Source organism: Castor canadensis, chromosome X (genome assembly GCF_047511655.1).
Source record: "Castor canadensis chromosome X, mCasCan1.hap1v2, whole genome shotgun sequence".
NCBI classification, from domain to species: Eukaryota; Metazoa; Chordata; class Mammalia; order Rodentia; family Castoridae; genus Castor; species Castor canadensis.
Genome location: NC_133405.1, coordinates 56,600,690 through 56,618,073, shown reverse-complemented (window position 1 = coordinate 56,618,073; position 17,384 = coordinate 56,600,690). Strand labels below are relative to the sequence as shown.

Here is a 17,384-nt window from a genome sequence, read left to right as displayed (position 1 = left end):
AAGATTTCACTGATGAGTTTAGATGAGCAAATCATAAAAGGAACAAAATATTGTCTGACCCTAAACCTTTGTCAAGGAGCCTTTAGTAACTTTCTCCTTCTACCCTTTTGGAAAATACCACTTTTTAACCTCATTTTTTGAAGAATAATAGGTATTAATTTCTTTTTTACTAATCTATAAGGAGAAAAATAATTACAAATATTAAGGACTGTTATTGTTCAGGGGACAACTCAGATAAAGTTTTTGTTACTTTTATTTAATAAAATCAGGAGTTACCTGCTATGTGATTGATATATTTGTCTGAAGTAATTTATCAGCATACATACCATACTAAAGATTGCTTTTGTAAACAGTAGATCTTTGGCTTCTGTAAATACTTGATCCATGCCCAAAGTACAGTCTAAAAGTTGACTGTTATATTAATTATTGTTCTAAAAGCTAGCAATATATACTACTTTTCTGTCTATACTTAAGCTATATTACATATAAAATAGGGATTTTCAAAGAATATTAAATTTTGCATAGTTTAACCTACAAGGCTCTTTATCAGCTATGTATTCTCTTCATCCCCAAATTGGTCCATATACAGGGAGAAAAAGGCATAGTTTACCTTAGAAGGATGTCTTACAGTTCTCTGTTTTGTATGGTGCTGGCCATTAAGTAAGTGCCCAATAGTTATGTGTTGATACCTTGAACAAGTTCATTAAAAACTACATGAGGAATGTGCTGAGAGACTGATTGAAGCAATGCTGGTTAAGTATATATAAGTTCCTTCTGCTCTCCTCTCTGGAACCTACTGTTTTAAAAAGAGACATGGTTGAAATAAATGTGAAATTGTATATCTTTTTTAGTTAATCCCAAGTAAGAAATTTAAGTGCCTGTCTGCAAATCTGTCTCTGACTACAAGTCTATCCAATTTAAAAAATGTATAACAGTATTTATAAGCAGTAGTCACATAACAGGAACTAGATAGCAGCATAGTTACTTTATACAATACTATATGATATAAGCCAGGGAAGTTTTTGAATTAAAAGAAAATCAAAGCAATGCAAAGATCAAATAGACACATCAAGTTAGAGCATTTATGAAGTTAAGCTCTAAGGAGTGACAGTCTTTCAATGCAGTACTTTCTCTGGTTTCATTGGCTTTTAGCAATTTATTTAAGTATAATTATCACCCATGACTTGATTTTTAAAAAACCACATAATGTTCAGAAATTGACATAATTATATCTCTGAGGTGTTGGTACCTAATTTTGTAATTCTATACCATTTTCTTCTAACTGATCAACTCTCATTTAATGGCATCTGTATTATTTGCTCAGTAATCTGTAATTATGGACTTCCTCTAATGAACCACCCCATATTTTATTGCTCTGCATTCTCAGGAGCTCTGCAGGCTTCAATTTTAGAAAATTTGAAGTTGGAAAAGCTACTTTTTTCCCAGGTGAACATTAATTTTAAAGTCATGAAGAGGTTAATCAGTGTTGCTTTGATTATTTAAAACACCAAAAGGCAATACTACCTAATATAAAATTATTATATTACTTTTAATAGATCTTCTTTTTTAATTTAAAGGTTAGACTCAATTAAATGGTAGTAGCAGTATTTTAAATTTACTATGAGTTTGTGCCTTAGGGAGGAGTTATTTACTTATTTTGAAATTAAATTTTTTCTACTGGAGACTAACTTGTTTTTTATTTTTTAAAATAAATAATTAAGATCTATCTGAATTTTAATTATTTAATAAAGCAGGATATTGTTAATATAGCCAAATAAATTATTTAGATTACCTGAATAAATGTTTTTAAAGCTAAAGTACATTCATATGGTAACTTTCTAAAAGCTACTCCCATTTAAATTTGTAAGTATAAAGTGTGTAGGTTTTTTAACTTTTTTTTTCAGAATTTACATTAATCTTCTATTTCCCTAATTAGATCCATAAGGGAAGATGTATAGGTGTGAACACTCAGGTATGTATGATGAGGAGAAGTGGCCTAGCAGAAGCCGCTACTGTAGTTTGCATTGCATCTGATGAGCATTGAATCTTAGAAAAGAGGATAAGATGATTACAGTTGTACTTTACTCATGAAAAGGACTAGAAACAGAGAATTCAATAAGGTTTTTCCAATAGTAGTAATCCAGGTTAAGAGATGAGTGATTAAATTGGGGGAGGAAATTCTGATGTGAGATATTTGCCTATAAAGAAGTGGTGCAGCTTAGTCACTTAATTTGAAGATGAAGAAAATATATCAAAGATTATTCAAAAGTTCTAAGCCTAATGAATAATCAGAAATGAGACAATTAGGGGTGTGGTTGGGTGGAGATTTGTGTATGATTACATAAGTCTTAGACACAGAGTCTGAGATGACAGGAAGTCCTGTAAATAACATTATTTGGGGATAGCTGATACTTTTGGCCTCAAATGGGAATGAGAGTTAATAGTGGGGATATGAATTAAGCTCTCTCCACCATAGAAGGGTACCAGAAGCCTTGAAACTGAGATAACTTCCCAAATTCTAAGAACACAATAGCCACAGACAATCCAGTGATACTTTGGTCTGCCTCCCAAATAATTATTTCTCAGCAACTTGCTTCATTTCCATTAAGAGACAGCAGTGAGTTTTCTAAGAGGAAAAATATGTTCTAGTTGATTGAGAAAGCATCCTGCCATACTTAGTGTCAGACTGGCTCTTGCCTAGAATAGACTTTTGAATACTCCTTAAGAAATAATTGGTTTAGATTAAGATGTACAGGTAACTCTTTCCTTTTCCCATCTTGACATATCACTGGAAATTACAATATTGAGTTATGATAATACATATCAGCAGTACATACCTTTGGCTTCTTTTCTAAGGCAAAAGTGACAATGGGCAGCTTCATATGCATTGCTGACAATGCTTTGTACCATGTGATCCTCCACTACTTTCAAACTGTGCATGAGATAGATACTTAACCCCAAGACAGCCAGCCAGTCCCTAAGCTAGTGTATTTTGTAAGATATAGCCTGGAATGAACACTTCCAGAAGGCTGTTCTGTACTAGTTGAGTCAGTTTGCTCTTTTTGGGGGAAAGGGAGGTTTGGAGCTCAAAGACACAAAGATGGAGAATTAGTTGGCAAATGGCAGAAAAGAAAATAAAAAAAAATGTTAAGAGTAAGTGTACATGGATAGAGTGCTTGTGTAGGTAAAAATGGGCATCAAAAATGCTAAAGTAGCAATATTGAGTCAATAGGACTGTTACTGTGATTGGAGGAATGGAGTCATGGTTGTGTATTGAATGGTGTTTCAGTTCATCGTGAGGCTTGATCATTGCAGCTGCTCAAACCTATTTTCTATTCCTCCTTACTTCTGCTTATATCTTTACACTAAACCATCATGTTTGTTTGCTGTAAACCATCTAATGCTTAGCAAGAGGATTAAAACAGTAACATTCCCTTTTCTTTCACCTTCCTCTCTGCCCCAACTGACTAGAGGATCTTATTCTTCCAGGAGGGGGAAGAGAAAGGAAAGTGAGTAGTGGTACAAATTATGCTACCGATTTGCCCCTTCAAGTACCCAGGTCCAAAAGACTAATCATTAGTAGAGTGGAAAACACTTTGAAGCACATATAAGATTAATATTGAAACTACAACCAGAAAATTCTAGAATTTTCCCAAAATGTCATTAAAGGAAATGAAAAGGAGAATTGACATTCCATGTCTGGGAGTAATAATAAAGAAAACCAAAAACAATTTTATGTTTATACCATCACTGAGGTGAAACTACTTGGTTCTATGTGGATTTTTTCAAACTGCTTTTGCTTTGTTAAAAAAACACAAAAATATATAATATCGTATATAAAAGTTCTGAAATGTTCCTTAATTTGAAATGGGTAGTTACAATAAGGATGCATACATTTGCATCAGTATGCACTCTCTGGGCATTCAAAACTAAGGTAGTCCAAAAAATACACACATACAAACTCTTGCACTTAAAAGATAGATAAACAGCAGTTAAGTTCCTATGCAAAAAGTGGAGTGAAGTTGTTATTGCCTTTCTGCACTTGTACAGGAAGTTGGCAGGAAAGTTGACTCATTATAAAATCTCAAACAAAGAAAGAAAGTTGAATTGGCAGCTCATGAATTGTCCATTTGTTCCCTGCAGGCCAACCATCAGCAATGAAAAATACCAGTTCCCTCATTTACAACATTTTCATACTTGGTGGTAGACCGCCATTATTGCTCTGGTGTATAACATTTGTTATAACAGCCTGGCTGCACTCTCATACGGGCAGTTCTTTTTTTTTTTTTTTCCCTGTGTGGTTTATTTTATAGATACATACATATATACATATATATATATATATATATGTATATATGTATATGTATGCATTGTACCGGGGGTACATTGTGACATTTACAAAAGCTCTTACAATATATCATTGTTGAATTCACCCCTCCATCATTCTTCCAAGGACAGTTCTTGAAAAGTCACTTCCATCCCACATTAATCTTTCTCTCTCCTGCCCCCCTTTTTCAAACAATGTTTGATGAGTTTTCTTATGTTATCTTTATATATATGTATTATACTTCTCTTCTTCCCCCTCAGTACCCTCTCCTTTCCCCCTGCACCCTCCCACTGATCCCCCTACTGACAGTCCTCCTTATGTTCATTTGTCTTATACAGTATTGTATTCTAATATGGCAATCCAGTTTAAATCCATAGATAGGAGGTTAGGTCGTTTGTAGAGAAGCTGAATGTAGCCAGTGTTATTCAGAGGCAGGGTCTCAGACAAGAAAAGGAAACTTGGAAAGCAGATCTCCCACTGACTTTTGAGGAAAGCTCTTGCAACAGGACTTCAGGAACCCTTAAGTATAAATGTGGATAGAAGTGAATGTGTAGATGTCCATGGTGGCTCACAGAGGTAGGAGGATTACAGTTCAAGGCCATCCCAGGTGAAAGTTAATGAGACCCTATCTCAAAAACAAGCTGGGCATGGTGAGGCATACCTGTAGTCCCAGCTACTTGGGAGGTAGAAGTAAGAGGATTATAGTTCCAGGACAGCCCAGGCAGAGTTCACACAAGACCCTATGTGAAAAACAAACTAAAAGCAAAAAGACTAGTGTGAGGCTTATGTGAGACTCTGAGTTCAAGCCCCAGTACCACCATTAAAAAAAAAAGTGAATGTGTAATAATTGCTTAATTGATCTCTTTCATCCTTGGCTTTGGCTCTCAACATGGAAGCATCTACACTTAAATTGAATACTGATGTTTTTTCTCATCTTGCACCTGTTGGGAGGCCTTGGGAGAACAGAGGTGGGCAAGCTTTTTTCTGTAAAGGGCCAACTAGTCATGGCCATAAAGTTTCTGTTGCAACTGAACTCTGGACTTACCATACAAAAGCTGCCGTAAACACTATGTAATGAACGTGTATGGATGTGCTTCTGTAAAACGTGGGAACTAAACTTTTTTTTTTTAATTTTTATTTTATTCATATGTGCATACAATGTTTGGGTCATTTCTCCCCCCTCCCCCCACCCCTCCCTTACCCCCCCCTTACCCCTCGCTACTCGGCAGAAACTATTCTGCCCTTAATGTTGTGAAATTTTCATATAGCACAATATATATTCTTTAAAAGAAAAAAATCACCATTTTAAATGTGAAAAGCATCCTTAGCATGTGACCTAACTATAAGAGCTGTAGTTTGACATCCCCTACTCAAGGTGTCCTGGCTTCTAATCTTGGTTCTATCATTTCCCATCTATTCCATTTGGAACAAGTTAATTCACATAAGTTTGCCTCAGTTTCTCTACCTGAAAAATTAAAGAACATTCAATGTAAATTCCTTAGAAAAGTGCCTCACATATAGTAAGCTCTCAATAAATGGTAGATGTTATTTATATTCCTATCTTTTCTGAAAATAAACTTAGATTTACTTTGGATGGTTTGGAACTGAATTATATTTGTTCCTTTTCCCAAGTTTGTTTTTGCTTGCTTTTCCCTTCAAAAGTGTTCCATGCCCTTAGTAAATGATTGATTCTGATAAGACACACAGAGTATTTCAAAGGTCTCTTTGAAATATTAATTATTTAAAATAATGAATGTGAGATATTTTACCAGAGGCATCAACAGTGGTTTTTCTGGTAAGCATTAACATTCAGGTTTATTGGTTGTTTGTTTATTTATAGAATGTATAATTTTCTTCTCCCAATCTTCTAGCATATAGGTAACTGAGGAAAAAATGAGTAAGCATAAACATGATTTTTTAACTACCATTTACTATTAAGCCCTCTTGCCCTCGGCAAACTGCCAGAAATGAGCCTCTAGCCAAAAAGATCCTGCACTGAACTTCTACCATTAGAAATTCATTCATTTGTGTTAACAAGCTTCTCTTTAAGGTGCAAATATATCATGGAAAGTTAACTCACCAATTCATTTTCCCTGACAAAGTTTTCTGGTAACACCTATCATGTACATATTTGGGGCAAAATCAGTTGGTGCTTCATTATTCATCAGTTTGGGGTGAAAAATCCACTTATCTTGTGACCTCCCCCCATACAATATTTGTTTTATGAAAAGATGTGTCTAAAACTTTAACCTTAACTTGAAATTATTTAGAAAGAGTAGTATTCACTCTAAAGTTTATCTGAAATTTGATGATTTACTTCACTATAGGAAACTATTAATTACCTGTTCTGGCAAGGAGATAGGTAACAAAATGAATGAACTCTCTAATAAATGTTTTCCTCTATAGTTTTAACTTTAATTGCTTGGAGTTTAATTATCCTTTTTGGTGCATCCCACTATGCAAGGCCTCAACCTCAGAATGTGATATTTTTCTGTTTTGTTTTACAAAATAGAAATAGCTAAGCTATTACATGATGTAATTGCTACATGGCCCATAATTCATCCTGTGGTTTCTAGCAATTTCTTTAAAGCTCCTATGTCCTCTTTTCCCTCTTTTCTTCTTTTCAACAGGAGCTGCCAAATGTTTTGATTTCTCTTATCTCTGACTCATTGGTAGTAGTACTATTACTCTCTTACCCATAGATATTAAGGTCTTGCAGCACAAGCTTTTATTTTTACTATATTGAGGTGACCTTTTACTTACTCTTTATTACCTCCTATTGTTCCATGTTAAATTATAAGAGCTATTTGTCAGCTCTAGGCCTTCATTTTTAGATGAAGGCCAAAATCCCAGAGAGGGGATTTTGTTTCCTTTTTCTTTGATAAGTGAGCAGTCTTCTAATTTTGTGTCATGTACTAATCCATACATCTTGCACCATGTTCTTAATCTGGACCATGATAGATAGTGTGAGAAAGATTGAATCTAACACTGATTTTTCTTGCACTTACTTGTCATTGTTTTCTTATGCTGTCAACTTCCATTTACTACTGCTGATAACCTTGCTCACAAAATCAATTTTATTTTTCTCTTTAGTCTTTTACCAATAATGCCAAAATTGACCATCCTACTTTGCCCAGGGTTATATGCAGAATATTTGTCCCTGCAAATTAAATTCTATTCTCTGTATAACTGATCTCTCTCCCACTCTGATCCATTTTGCATACTGCTGTGAGGCTGATCTTAAATACCACCTGCATCATGCTACTGTCCTGCTAAAGATCTAACAGTGGCTCATTAGTGTCCCTTGAAGCACTTTCAAACTTCTTACTTTGATAATACAAGCCCCTTTAGAACTTTGCTCTGATCTTATCTATACAACCGTAACTTCTGTGTCTTTCAACTGTTTCTTTACTCTTGGTTTATCATTGCAAGCCATGTGTATTTTATTTCAGGTGACTGTGCTGATTCAAAATCACCTTAACTCTTTTTACTTTCTTAAAATTATATTGTATGGATAGGTAAAGCAAATATAAGGGGATAGAAATTGCCTAAAAGATGGGGACCAGAGGAAAGGGATGATAGAAATGTTCAATATCTTGATGGTGGTGGTTTTATGTGGGTGCGTGCATTTCTCAAAACTCTTCAAACTGCACACTGAAGATGTGTGCATTTTGAGGCCAGGTACAATGGCTCACGCCTATATTCCTAGCTACTCAGCAGATAGAGATTGGGAGGATTATGAATCAAGGTCAGACTGGGCAAAAAGTTAACCAAGACCCCCATCTCAATCAAAGCCAGGTGTGGTGGCATATGCCTGGGATCCCAGCTACATGGGAGGCCATAGATAGAAGGATCACCATCTGAGGCTGGTCCCTGGCAAAAATGTGAGACCCTATCTGAAAAATAACTAAAGCAAAAAAGGGCTGGGGAGTATGACTTAAAGGGTAGAGTGCCTGCCTAGCAAGTACAAGGCCCTGAGTTCAAACTCTAGTGCCACCAAAAAAAAAGACGTGCATTTCAGCATTAGTTTTTACAGACACACACACACACACACACACACACACACACATACCTGCATGTGCACCAAGAGTTAGGAAATCTAGATTTTAGTGTCTTTTGACCAGTCATTATGGTTTGATGTTTTGGGGGTCTATTTTTGTGTCATTTAAATGGAATTATAATATCTAAAGCACTATAGAAATTAAATGTTTTCTGAGGCTTAACTTAAGCCCTATTCATTCCATAAAGTCTTTCCCAACTCCTCTAGCCCACAAAGAGCATAACTTAATTTTTAAAATATGCTTGAATATGATCTCATGCTGAAGGGTCCTACCCTCAGTAAGAAGTATTTTGCTCCTTTTGAGTCACTTTACACTGACTAGTTGATAGCAACTTTCTTCAACTTTGAGTATTTTGACTTTTACAGAAATCTTTAATTACACAATTGAGAATTCAAAATGGCTATAACATTGATTTCAAGCTATTATGACCAGGTTGTTAGGATTTTAGAAAATGGTTATATAATACAGGCTGAGCATCCCTAATCTTAAAATCTGAAATGCTCTAAAACTGGAATGTTTTTGAAAAATGTAGGTTTTTGGATTAGGAATGCTCAATGGGTACTTTCTATATAAATATTCTACAATCCAACAGTCTCTGAAATCTCAAACACTTCTGGTCCAAGCATTTCAGATACAGGATATGAACTAACTAGAGCACAGTCTTCTGTAATAGACGAACTCAAGGCACTAGATGAATAAGGAATATCATGATTAATAATGTTTGGTTTTTAAAAACCAAGAGTATAGAGTATTTTCAAAAACTGTAGAGGGGCAGACATTTTAACTTACTTGCATGCTATCAAGTTAGCCTGCCACAGTTTCATGGATGTTGGCAGGAAACACAAGGCTCCTGGGTGAGAGACACAGAACTCTATTACTCATGGTACAACAAGCAGTGTGAGCTTCATGTTCTCATGTTCATATTGCTTTTCCTGGCTCTCCAGCTCCCATAGGATGATGCAAAGATAAACCCAGGTGGATGCTGCACTTCAGCATCACTGCTGAAGAGCCCCAAAGCTTAGGAAACCCTAACATTTTATAATGAACTAAAAGCTAAACCTGTTTGACATTTGCTCTCTCTTTATATATAAAGACAAATAATCTGTTTTTCAAGCAGACAATCCTACCTTTACCCTGGATGTAGGCACTATGTCACTGTTGCTATAAAAGCATCCGTGAAAATGTATAGAAATGTGAGAAACCCATAGAGAATTGTCTCAAAAACATGTGCTAACCATCAGAGAATAGTCTTGGACAAAAGTGTAGCAGAGAAAATTAATTTATCTAGCGCTAATTTTAATCTGTAGCATCTCCAAACTCTTTTGGGGAAATTAAGTCAACATGACACAGGTAAATGATGCTGAAAACTGAGATCAGCAGGCATTCAACATCTATTGAATGACAATGTGGGAAATGAAAAAGAAGGTACAGCCCACGCCTTTCATTTTATCTGATAATAAGCAGCTCACACAGACCCCTCAGACTGCATGCAGCCTGCCCAGCTCCTTAGTACTGTCTGTGACTAATTTCAGGATAAAATATTATGAAGTGGCCTCTGAACTGTTACTTCTCAGCCATGCCCATATATTAGCATTTTAGTGGCTAAAAAGCATTACCGAATTTCCCCTTGATACTCTTTTACTAAGTAAAATAGGTATTATGACTTGTAAGAAAACATATTTTTTCGATATGTGTGCAAAAGTTTTTCTTCTTTTTCTTTATTTTTACATTTACTTACAAGTGTATACATTGTTTGGGCCATCTCCTTCCACCCTGCCCCACACTCCCTTCCTCTTCTCAGATTTTGTTGAAGAGAAAACATAGGAGATAATAAGAAAGACATTGCGTTTTTGCTAGTTTAAGATAAAGATAGCTATACAGAGAGATTCCTAGCATTGCTTCCATGCACTTGTGTATTGTAACCCATGTTGGTTCATCTCTACCAGACCTCTTCTCTACTTCCTATTCCCCTTCCCATAGTGGCGTCTGCCAGTTTAAGATTACTATATTCGCTCCTCTACATCAACCACATTCAAGTTTTAGGTTTCCTTCCCTTTCCCTATTCCTCCTGTGCACATTCTCCCCTTAGTGTGTGACCCATGTCCAATAGTATTACTGCATTTGTTTTAGGTCTAGAATCCACATATGAGGGAGAACATGCGATTTTTGGCCTTCTGAGCCTGGCTAACTTCACTTAAGATGATGTCCTCAGTTCCATCCATTTACTTGCGAAAGACGAAATTTCATTCTTCTTTGTGGCTGAATAAAATTCCATTGTGCATAAATACTGCATTTTCTTAATCCATTCGTCAGTAGTGGGGCATCTTGGCTGTTTCCATAGCTTGGCTTTTGTGAATAGTGCTGCAATAAACACCTTACATTTTTTTTCTTCAGTTTAAATTCAGAGCCTAAAAAGAAAGAAAAGCTATTTATAGCAAATCACATCTAAATAAGAATTAATGGTTCTATGAACTTGGAAACTTTAAGTGAACTGTTAACCCTCACAAAATTTAATCACAAATGAAATTTCAGTGAAATTCATTCAAAATGAAGGATAATATCCTTCAAATGATCATGTTGGCTTCCATTTTGTTTTATCAAGGCTTACTGAAATATAAATTACTTTGGTTCACTAGTGTTAAGCTTTTCATGAAAATCACTCAGCTTCTTTAAAAGCAGTGGACTGAAACTTACATTTCCTTCCTTCAATGCATATGTGATGTTTACAGAGACTTTTTATGTTGTTTTTTATTTTGGTTTTTTTTGCAGTACTGGGGTTTGAACTCAGGGCCTATACCTTGAGCCACTCCACCAACCCTTTTTTGTGATTGTTTTTTTTGAGATAGGGTCTCACAATTTGCCCAGGCTATCTTCAAACCTCGATTCTCCTGATCTCTGCCTCCTGAGTAGCTAGGATTATAGGTGTGAGCCACTGGTGCCTGGCTGTTGTTTGGTTTTTTTTGTTTTTGTTTTTAACAGAACCACCTAAACCATGCAGGGGCACTGTCACCCTCAAGGAGTGAATATTGGTTCTGGGGAAAGTGGATAGAGCAAAATCTTAGATGTTACAATGATTTGTAGCCCTCAAAGAGCCACAGTAAATAGACAGATGGCATTTAATTTTTACAGTGGGAACCATGGGGTAAAAAGATGCCTGAAAAGGACCAAAGGTGGGAGGAAGAATAATGATGAAAAACGATGAGAAACCCTGGTTTAGCATAATATTTCAGTAAGTGTTGTCAAGTGGCAACCACTACATTAAGCAAAGAAATTTAAATTTTTCTCAATTTTGTTATATTTGTTTTTCCATCTTTTTAGTTTAATCATAATGCCATTAAAGAATTTTAATGAGACAACATCTATAATGTCATTATATTATGTTATAAAAATTTTCATGTTTGCATTTAATTTATCTAAACCATAAACATTGTGTTCTGTTCTGTTCATTGGTTTACATATATTCACTTTTTCTACTGTCTTCATAATTACCACTTTTAAAAGGCTACATGAAATTCACTTGTAGTGTGGTTCTTTCTTGTTTGTACTTCTATATCTCTGAAAATTCCTTCCCTGTCTTTGCAGTTCTGCTTGTTCTGCCTGTTAAAAGTTGAGGACCTTTGGGGGTGGGAGGATTGGGCAGATGTTGGTTATAGACCACTAGTTTCAGTTAGACAGGAAGAATAAAAGTGCAAAATATCTATTGTGCATCATGTTGACTACAGTTAATTATAATATATTGTATATTTGAAAATTGCTAAGAGAATAGATTTTAAGTGTTCTCACCACAAAATAATTACAAGTATGAGAGGTAATGCTTGTGTTAAACATATTGATTTAGCTATTCCACAGTGTATGAGGATATCAAAACATAGTGCCATCTACCACAAATATACATAATTTTTACTTGACAACTCCTCTGGATTTGCATTTTCTCCCCCTACCCCACTCTTCTTCTGATATACTATCTCAGGTTAACTTCATCCATCTCTCAATAACACTCAAATGTTAGCTCCAACAGACTTCACTTCTGGGTTTCATAGACCCATATTTCCGGCTTTTATGGGTTATCTCCATGCAGATAATCCTTTGTCATTTCAAATAGGTTATCACATTTTCTCAAACCTGTTTATCCCTGGTTACCTTGACTCCTTCCCTCCTCATTAATCTTCCCCCCCTCCAGCTAAGTCCTATTTACGTATTAATAATTTCCAAATATCCATCACATCCATTTTCTCTGTTCACCTATTAGTTCAGTCCTTTATTTGTTACTTAGATAACTCACCTAAACTTCGAAAAATTATCCATGCCTTCTATCTCACTATTCTTCACAGTGCTACCTGACAAATTTTTGTAATGCATAGATCTGATTGGGTCACTTCCTATATCTTATAGCTGTCCTGCCCAATACAGAGGCCACAAGCCACATGTGGCTGTTGAGCAACTGAATTATAGCTAATCTGAGTTGAAGTATGTGAAAGTAAATATACACTAGATTTCTAAGACTTAAGTCTGTTCTAAAGAATGTAAAATGTATCATTAATTTTTGTATATATTGGACATTTACTTGATACATTACACTTAATTTCACATATTTCTTTTTTTTTAATATGATATTAGGATATTTACAAAGATATCACTTGAAGTCGTGGCCTGCATTATACGCTGGTCTATGCTGCTTCAGGATAGTGTGCAGATCCCATATCATAAAATCAAATTCTGGTTATCATATGTCTTATTTATTTCATCTTTTGCTAGCTGTCATACAAAGAAAGCTAGTCTTGGGGCTGGGGACTCAGCTTAGTGATAGAGCACTTACCTTGAATCCATGAGGCCCTGGGTTGGGGTATGGAAGTGTTAGTCTTACTGTCCAATTGATCTGGGTTCATACCTGAGTCCCTCTACACACCTACGTGATATCTAAGTGTTAGTATCCCTAGTTGAAAAGACATAACAAACGTGAAGTATCCACCACATAAAATTTAATTCTCCCAGGTACATTCCAATCATGCCCACCTATTTACCTGCTTTCTCTTCCTCTTTTCTTTCTATTGGAAAGAACAGGTGATGGTTCAGTGAATATTAAAAGTGCACAGTCCTCTTTCCCTGTTTAGTCACTGTACTTTCCTTTTTCCTTTTTTTTTCTTGCTTCCAGTTTTCACCAAATCTTACACATGAGAACTTCTGTTTCCCTTCATTTTTTATTAAATATTTCTATCCTAGAGAGTTTATTTTCAAAGGATAAATTAGTATAACATTGAAGAAGTCTCAAGTAGAATGAAAAGCAGAATCAAAAAGATATTAGCTTGTTCTTTTCCCAGTGGAGAATTTTTTCTGTGATTTGATACCTCATAGTTAATTCTTTAAGCAAAGTAGGATTTATGTTTGACCTTGGACTAGCATCACAAACAATGTCTTCTCCCTCTCACTCCCTTCTCCTAACTTGCCTGCCAAGATCAGTACCCCTCAGACCCACACATTCAGTTACCTCTCAAAAGGGATATGTGATTAGGGTCCTTTTCATTGTTAGACCATTTGTGATGAGAGAACTCAGCCCCCTGGGGATTATCCACAGCTTAGTAGAGTTTCTGGCAATTGACACCTTGAGATAAATGCTCTAACAAATCTTGAGTGTGTGTGTGATGGCTGGAATTGTCAAAGAAACATGTAAGGTAAAATGTTTTAAATGTTGCTTCCATGAACATCTTTTGAGTACTCCACTGATGACTTCTGAACAATTCTTTCCCATAGGAAAAGTTTAAGCACACAACAGCATTCTAAAAAGGAAATAGGACTTTGGCTGATGTCTGTCAAATATAAAATGTGGTCTTTCAGATGATGTAGTCAGTCACCTTTTCTTTTTACAATGTCAGCATTTCAAAATGAGTAAAGGATATGGATTAGGTAAGAATTGAATGCAAATGTGTTTTGCAAATAGTGTCTTTGGAGATAATCACAGATGATATGGTTGAATGCTGAAGGTATTAATACAATCAGTATTTAACCTTCTGTAACTCCGCTTCATCAAATCACACCCTGCACATTGATTGCATTAAGCCAGGTCAGTGGTTTCTTGCTTAGGAATATCTTATAAGAATCTTAACAGGAAGGCAGCAGTAGCTGATCAGCTACTGTTTATTTGCATACTGAGCATGTCATCCATAATACAAAAGACAAGGTCTTTAAGTTGAAAGAAGAGTGGGACTGGCATGAATTTTGCTTAATGGTGCATAATAAGCAAAGTAGTCTGTGGTGCCAGAAACTGACAGGATCCGTTATGTTAAAACAGATATATGTCTTTAATTTAAGGGTATTATGTAAATCTGACAGGAGTTTTTCCCTTTATTTTCCGTAGTTTAACTTTAATTGCTCCAAGATTAATTCTGATTTCTCCTTTACTCCAGAGGGTGATGAGACTGGTGTGATGGATAATCTTCTAGAAGCCCTGCAATCAGGTGCAGCATTCCGAGACCGCAGAAAGCGGATTCCAAGGAATCCAGGTAATGCTCACTCCAGCTCACATGGGCTTGTAAAATGTGAATTTTCAGAGCTAAGTACCACCCTCTCCCCTGAAAAAAAGGAAAACTCAACATTCCCATGAAGACTTTTTTTTAACAGTTGATCTCAGTTCATGTGTGAATTCTTAGCAGGCTTCTACATATACATGATTGTAACTTTCAACTTGGTAAATGCATCTTGAAATAACTGTATGCTTTGGAAAAAATATCTGAAATAAGGACTCCCACTGTGTTTAATATTAAATATTTTTAATTTTTTTTATGAGCATGTGTTTTGGGTGGAAGATGATTTAAAACTACAAATGTAATTAAATGATTAAAAATAATTGGCCCAAAGATGTCACATTAGCTATTCATTCACAGGTAAGGAAACAGACCTGCTTGTTCCTACAGGCCATTTTAGTTTTTAGTGTAGTGTGTAGTCTATTATCTGTGTTAATAAAGGGAAAATAGGCAAAGATAATCCATGATCCTCAAAAATCACAAAGTATTGGAACAAATTTGCAGGTGTGTATTTGGTTAATAACAAATAAAGCTACACTATGAAAATTAATTATGGGGGGACATAAAAGAAGCAAAACAATCTCCCTCACTCAAGTGGAACTTGAGTGGTACCTAAGGCTGAGGAAACTAATCACTCCTGTCAAGGTAATCCAAGTGAGCTTAACTGTCCACTTCCTCTAAGTAAGACATTATATTTTTAATGTATATCTTTCTGGTAGTAGAGGGAGAAACTAGATATGTTGGTTTTTTATTTCCTTTTCATGCGCCGTGAAGCTATAGAGAGAAGTAAATGAAAAAGAAACTAATAGGAAATATTTAAACTCTACTTAATTTAAATTAATAAGATTTGACATGAATAGCTTATACTTCACAAAATGTTGATTTTGGACTGAAAGTTATGTTACTAGAATGAAAATTGGTAGTTTACAAAACCATTGTAATTCAGTAAACCAGTGAAAGAAACAGGACCTAATACAGGGCTGTCCATGAAACTTTGGGCAATGGTGAAGTTCACAGCAGAAGCTGATATAAATTATAGTCATCTTTTTTCCCATTTGGTAAATCCTGACAGGTGATGGGTAGCATTCCACCTCTGCCCTTCAAGGACAGCCTGTAGAGATTAGCCTAAAGATAAGATTTGAATGAGAGGAGCAGTCTTTTGGCTAGAAGATAAAACTGCTTTTATGAAGATACTGATGAGGGCCTACAAAAATATTGGAAGACTAGAGAAAAGAAAATGAAAATTCATATTTATATGTTCATAATAAATTTTTTAAGGTAATGTTGCATGGCAGAATGCTAGGAGCATTGCTAATCTGTACCTATGAGGCATTCATTCCACCTATCCTTAGTCTTTATCTGTAAAATGAGAATGTTCTACCATGCTGTCAGAGGCTCCTTTCACCCCTTAAGAAAAATAAAAACTTTCAGTGCTCTTTCTTGAACTATCAGAGCAATAATAGTCAGTGAAAAGTGAACTGAAATAATTTTTTAATCAATTCAGTACTCTGTTAAGAAGCTGATAAGTAAAAACATGTTATTCTGGCCATTAAAAAAAAAACCTGCCATAATTTTTCTAGTCTGCTTATTTTAAAAATATGTATTCACAAAGGACTCTGCCTGATAAGTCTCACACTTCATACTGATTCTAGAAAGGCTGTACCAGGAGAGAGAACATTTCATGGGGTTTCTCTAAGTTTGATACTCAAGGGACTATAGTGATGTCAACTGTGAAATGCCAAGAATATATTCACAGATTATATAATTTTATAATACTAATTCCAAGTAATGTAAATTAGAATCTTTTTAGTTTGTAGCTGGAGTGCCCTCAGAAACAAGTAGGATCAAAATAGCCTGTTCTGGCTGTGATATTCATTCCAAGAGGTAACAGTAGCAAGCTGATATCCAGAGGTAAAAACAAACTAGCAGACAGACAGTGGCAACGGTTGGTAAAGCACCTTGGATCTCAGTAGGAAAGTTGGAAAGAGATTGGGAAGATGGGGGAGGAGGGCAGAGATTTCACAAGTCTGCCAAAAGTCCTCCTGTCTTCTGGCCTCTTTCTAGAGGTAGCAGAGCCAGGGACTTTTACAGATTTCTTTCTTATGCAGCCTTTATAGCTAGATCATCTTTTCCTGCTAGTCCCTTGTTTTCATTTTCTTAGTTACCTGACTTGGTTTCTTTTCAAGGTTCCCTTGACTTGATATTATTACACTTTCTCCATTCAACATTGGAATCCTTGCTCTTTTCAACTACAATATAATACTATAAAAGCCAAAAAGCAAAATTATAAAGACTGCTAGTTTTCCAAGGAAAGTAAAATAATAGCAAAAAAAAGAAAAAAAAAAACACTAAAATCAGAGTTGGTGGGCCATAGACAGCAAAGATGTACTGTTCTGCTTACCATCTCTATTATCATCACTTACAAATGGAAATTACTGTATACAAAATATAGACTTCCACCATTGTGTTTGTAATTGC

At 35.5% G+C, this 17,384-nt stretch overlaps 1 protein-coding gene across 4 annotated transcripts in view; it reads left to right on the top strand.

The window, feature by feature from the left end:
• The window catches only part of Diaph2 (diaphanous related formin 2), an 879,521-nt gene that overhangs the window by 701,519 nt on the left and 160,618 nt on the right, over positions 1–17,384 (top strand). For all 4 annotated transcript variants that reach the window (XM_074062667.1, XM_074062668.1, XM_074062666.1 and 1 more), the window contains one exon: positions 14,790–14,885. In XM_074062667.1, the coding sequence (XP_073918768.1) occupies positions 14,790–14,885 (96 nt within the window). The remainder of the gene's footprint in view (positions 1–14,789; positions 14,886–17,384) is intronic.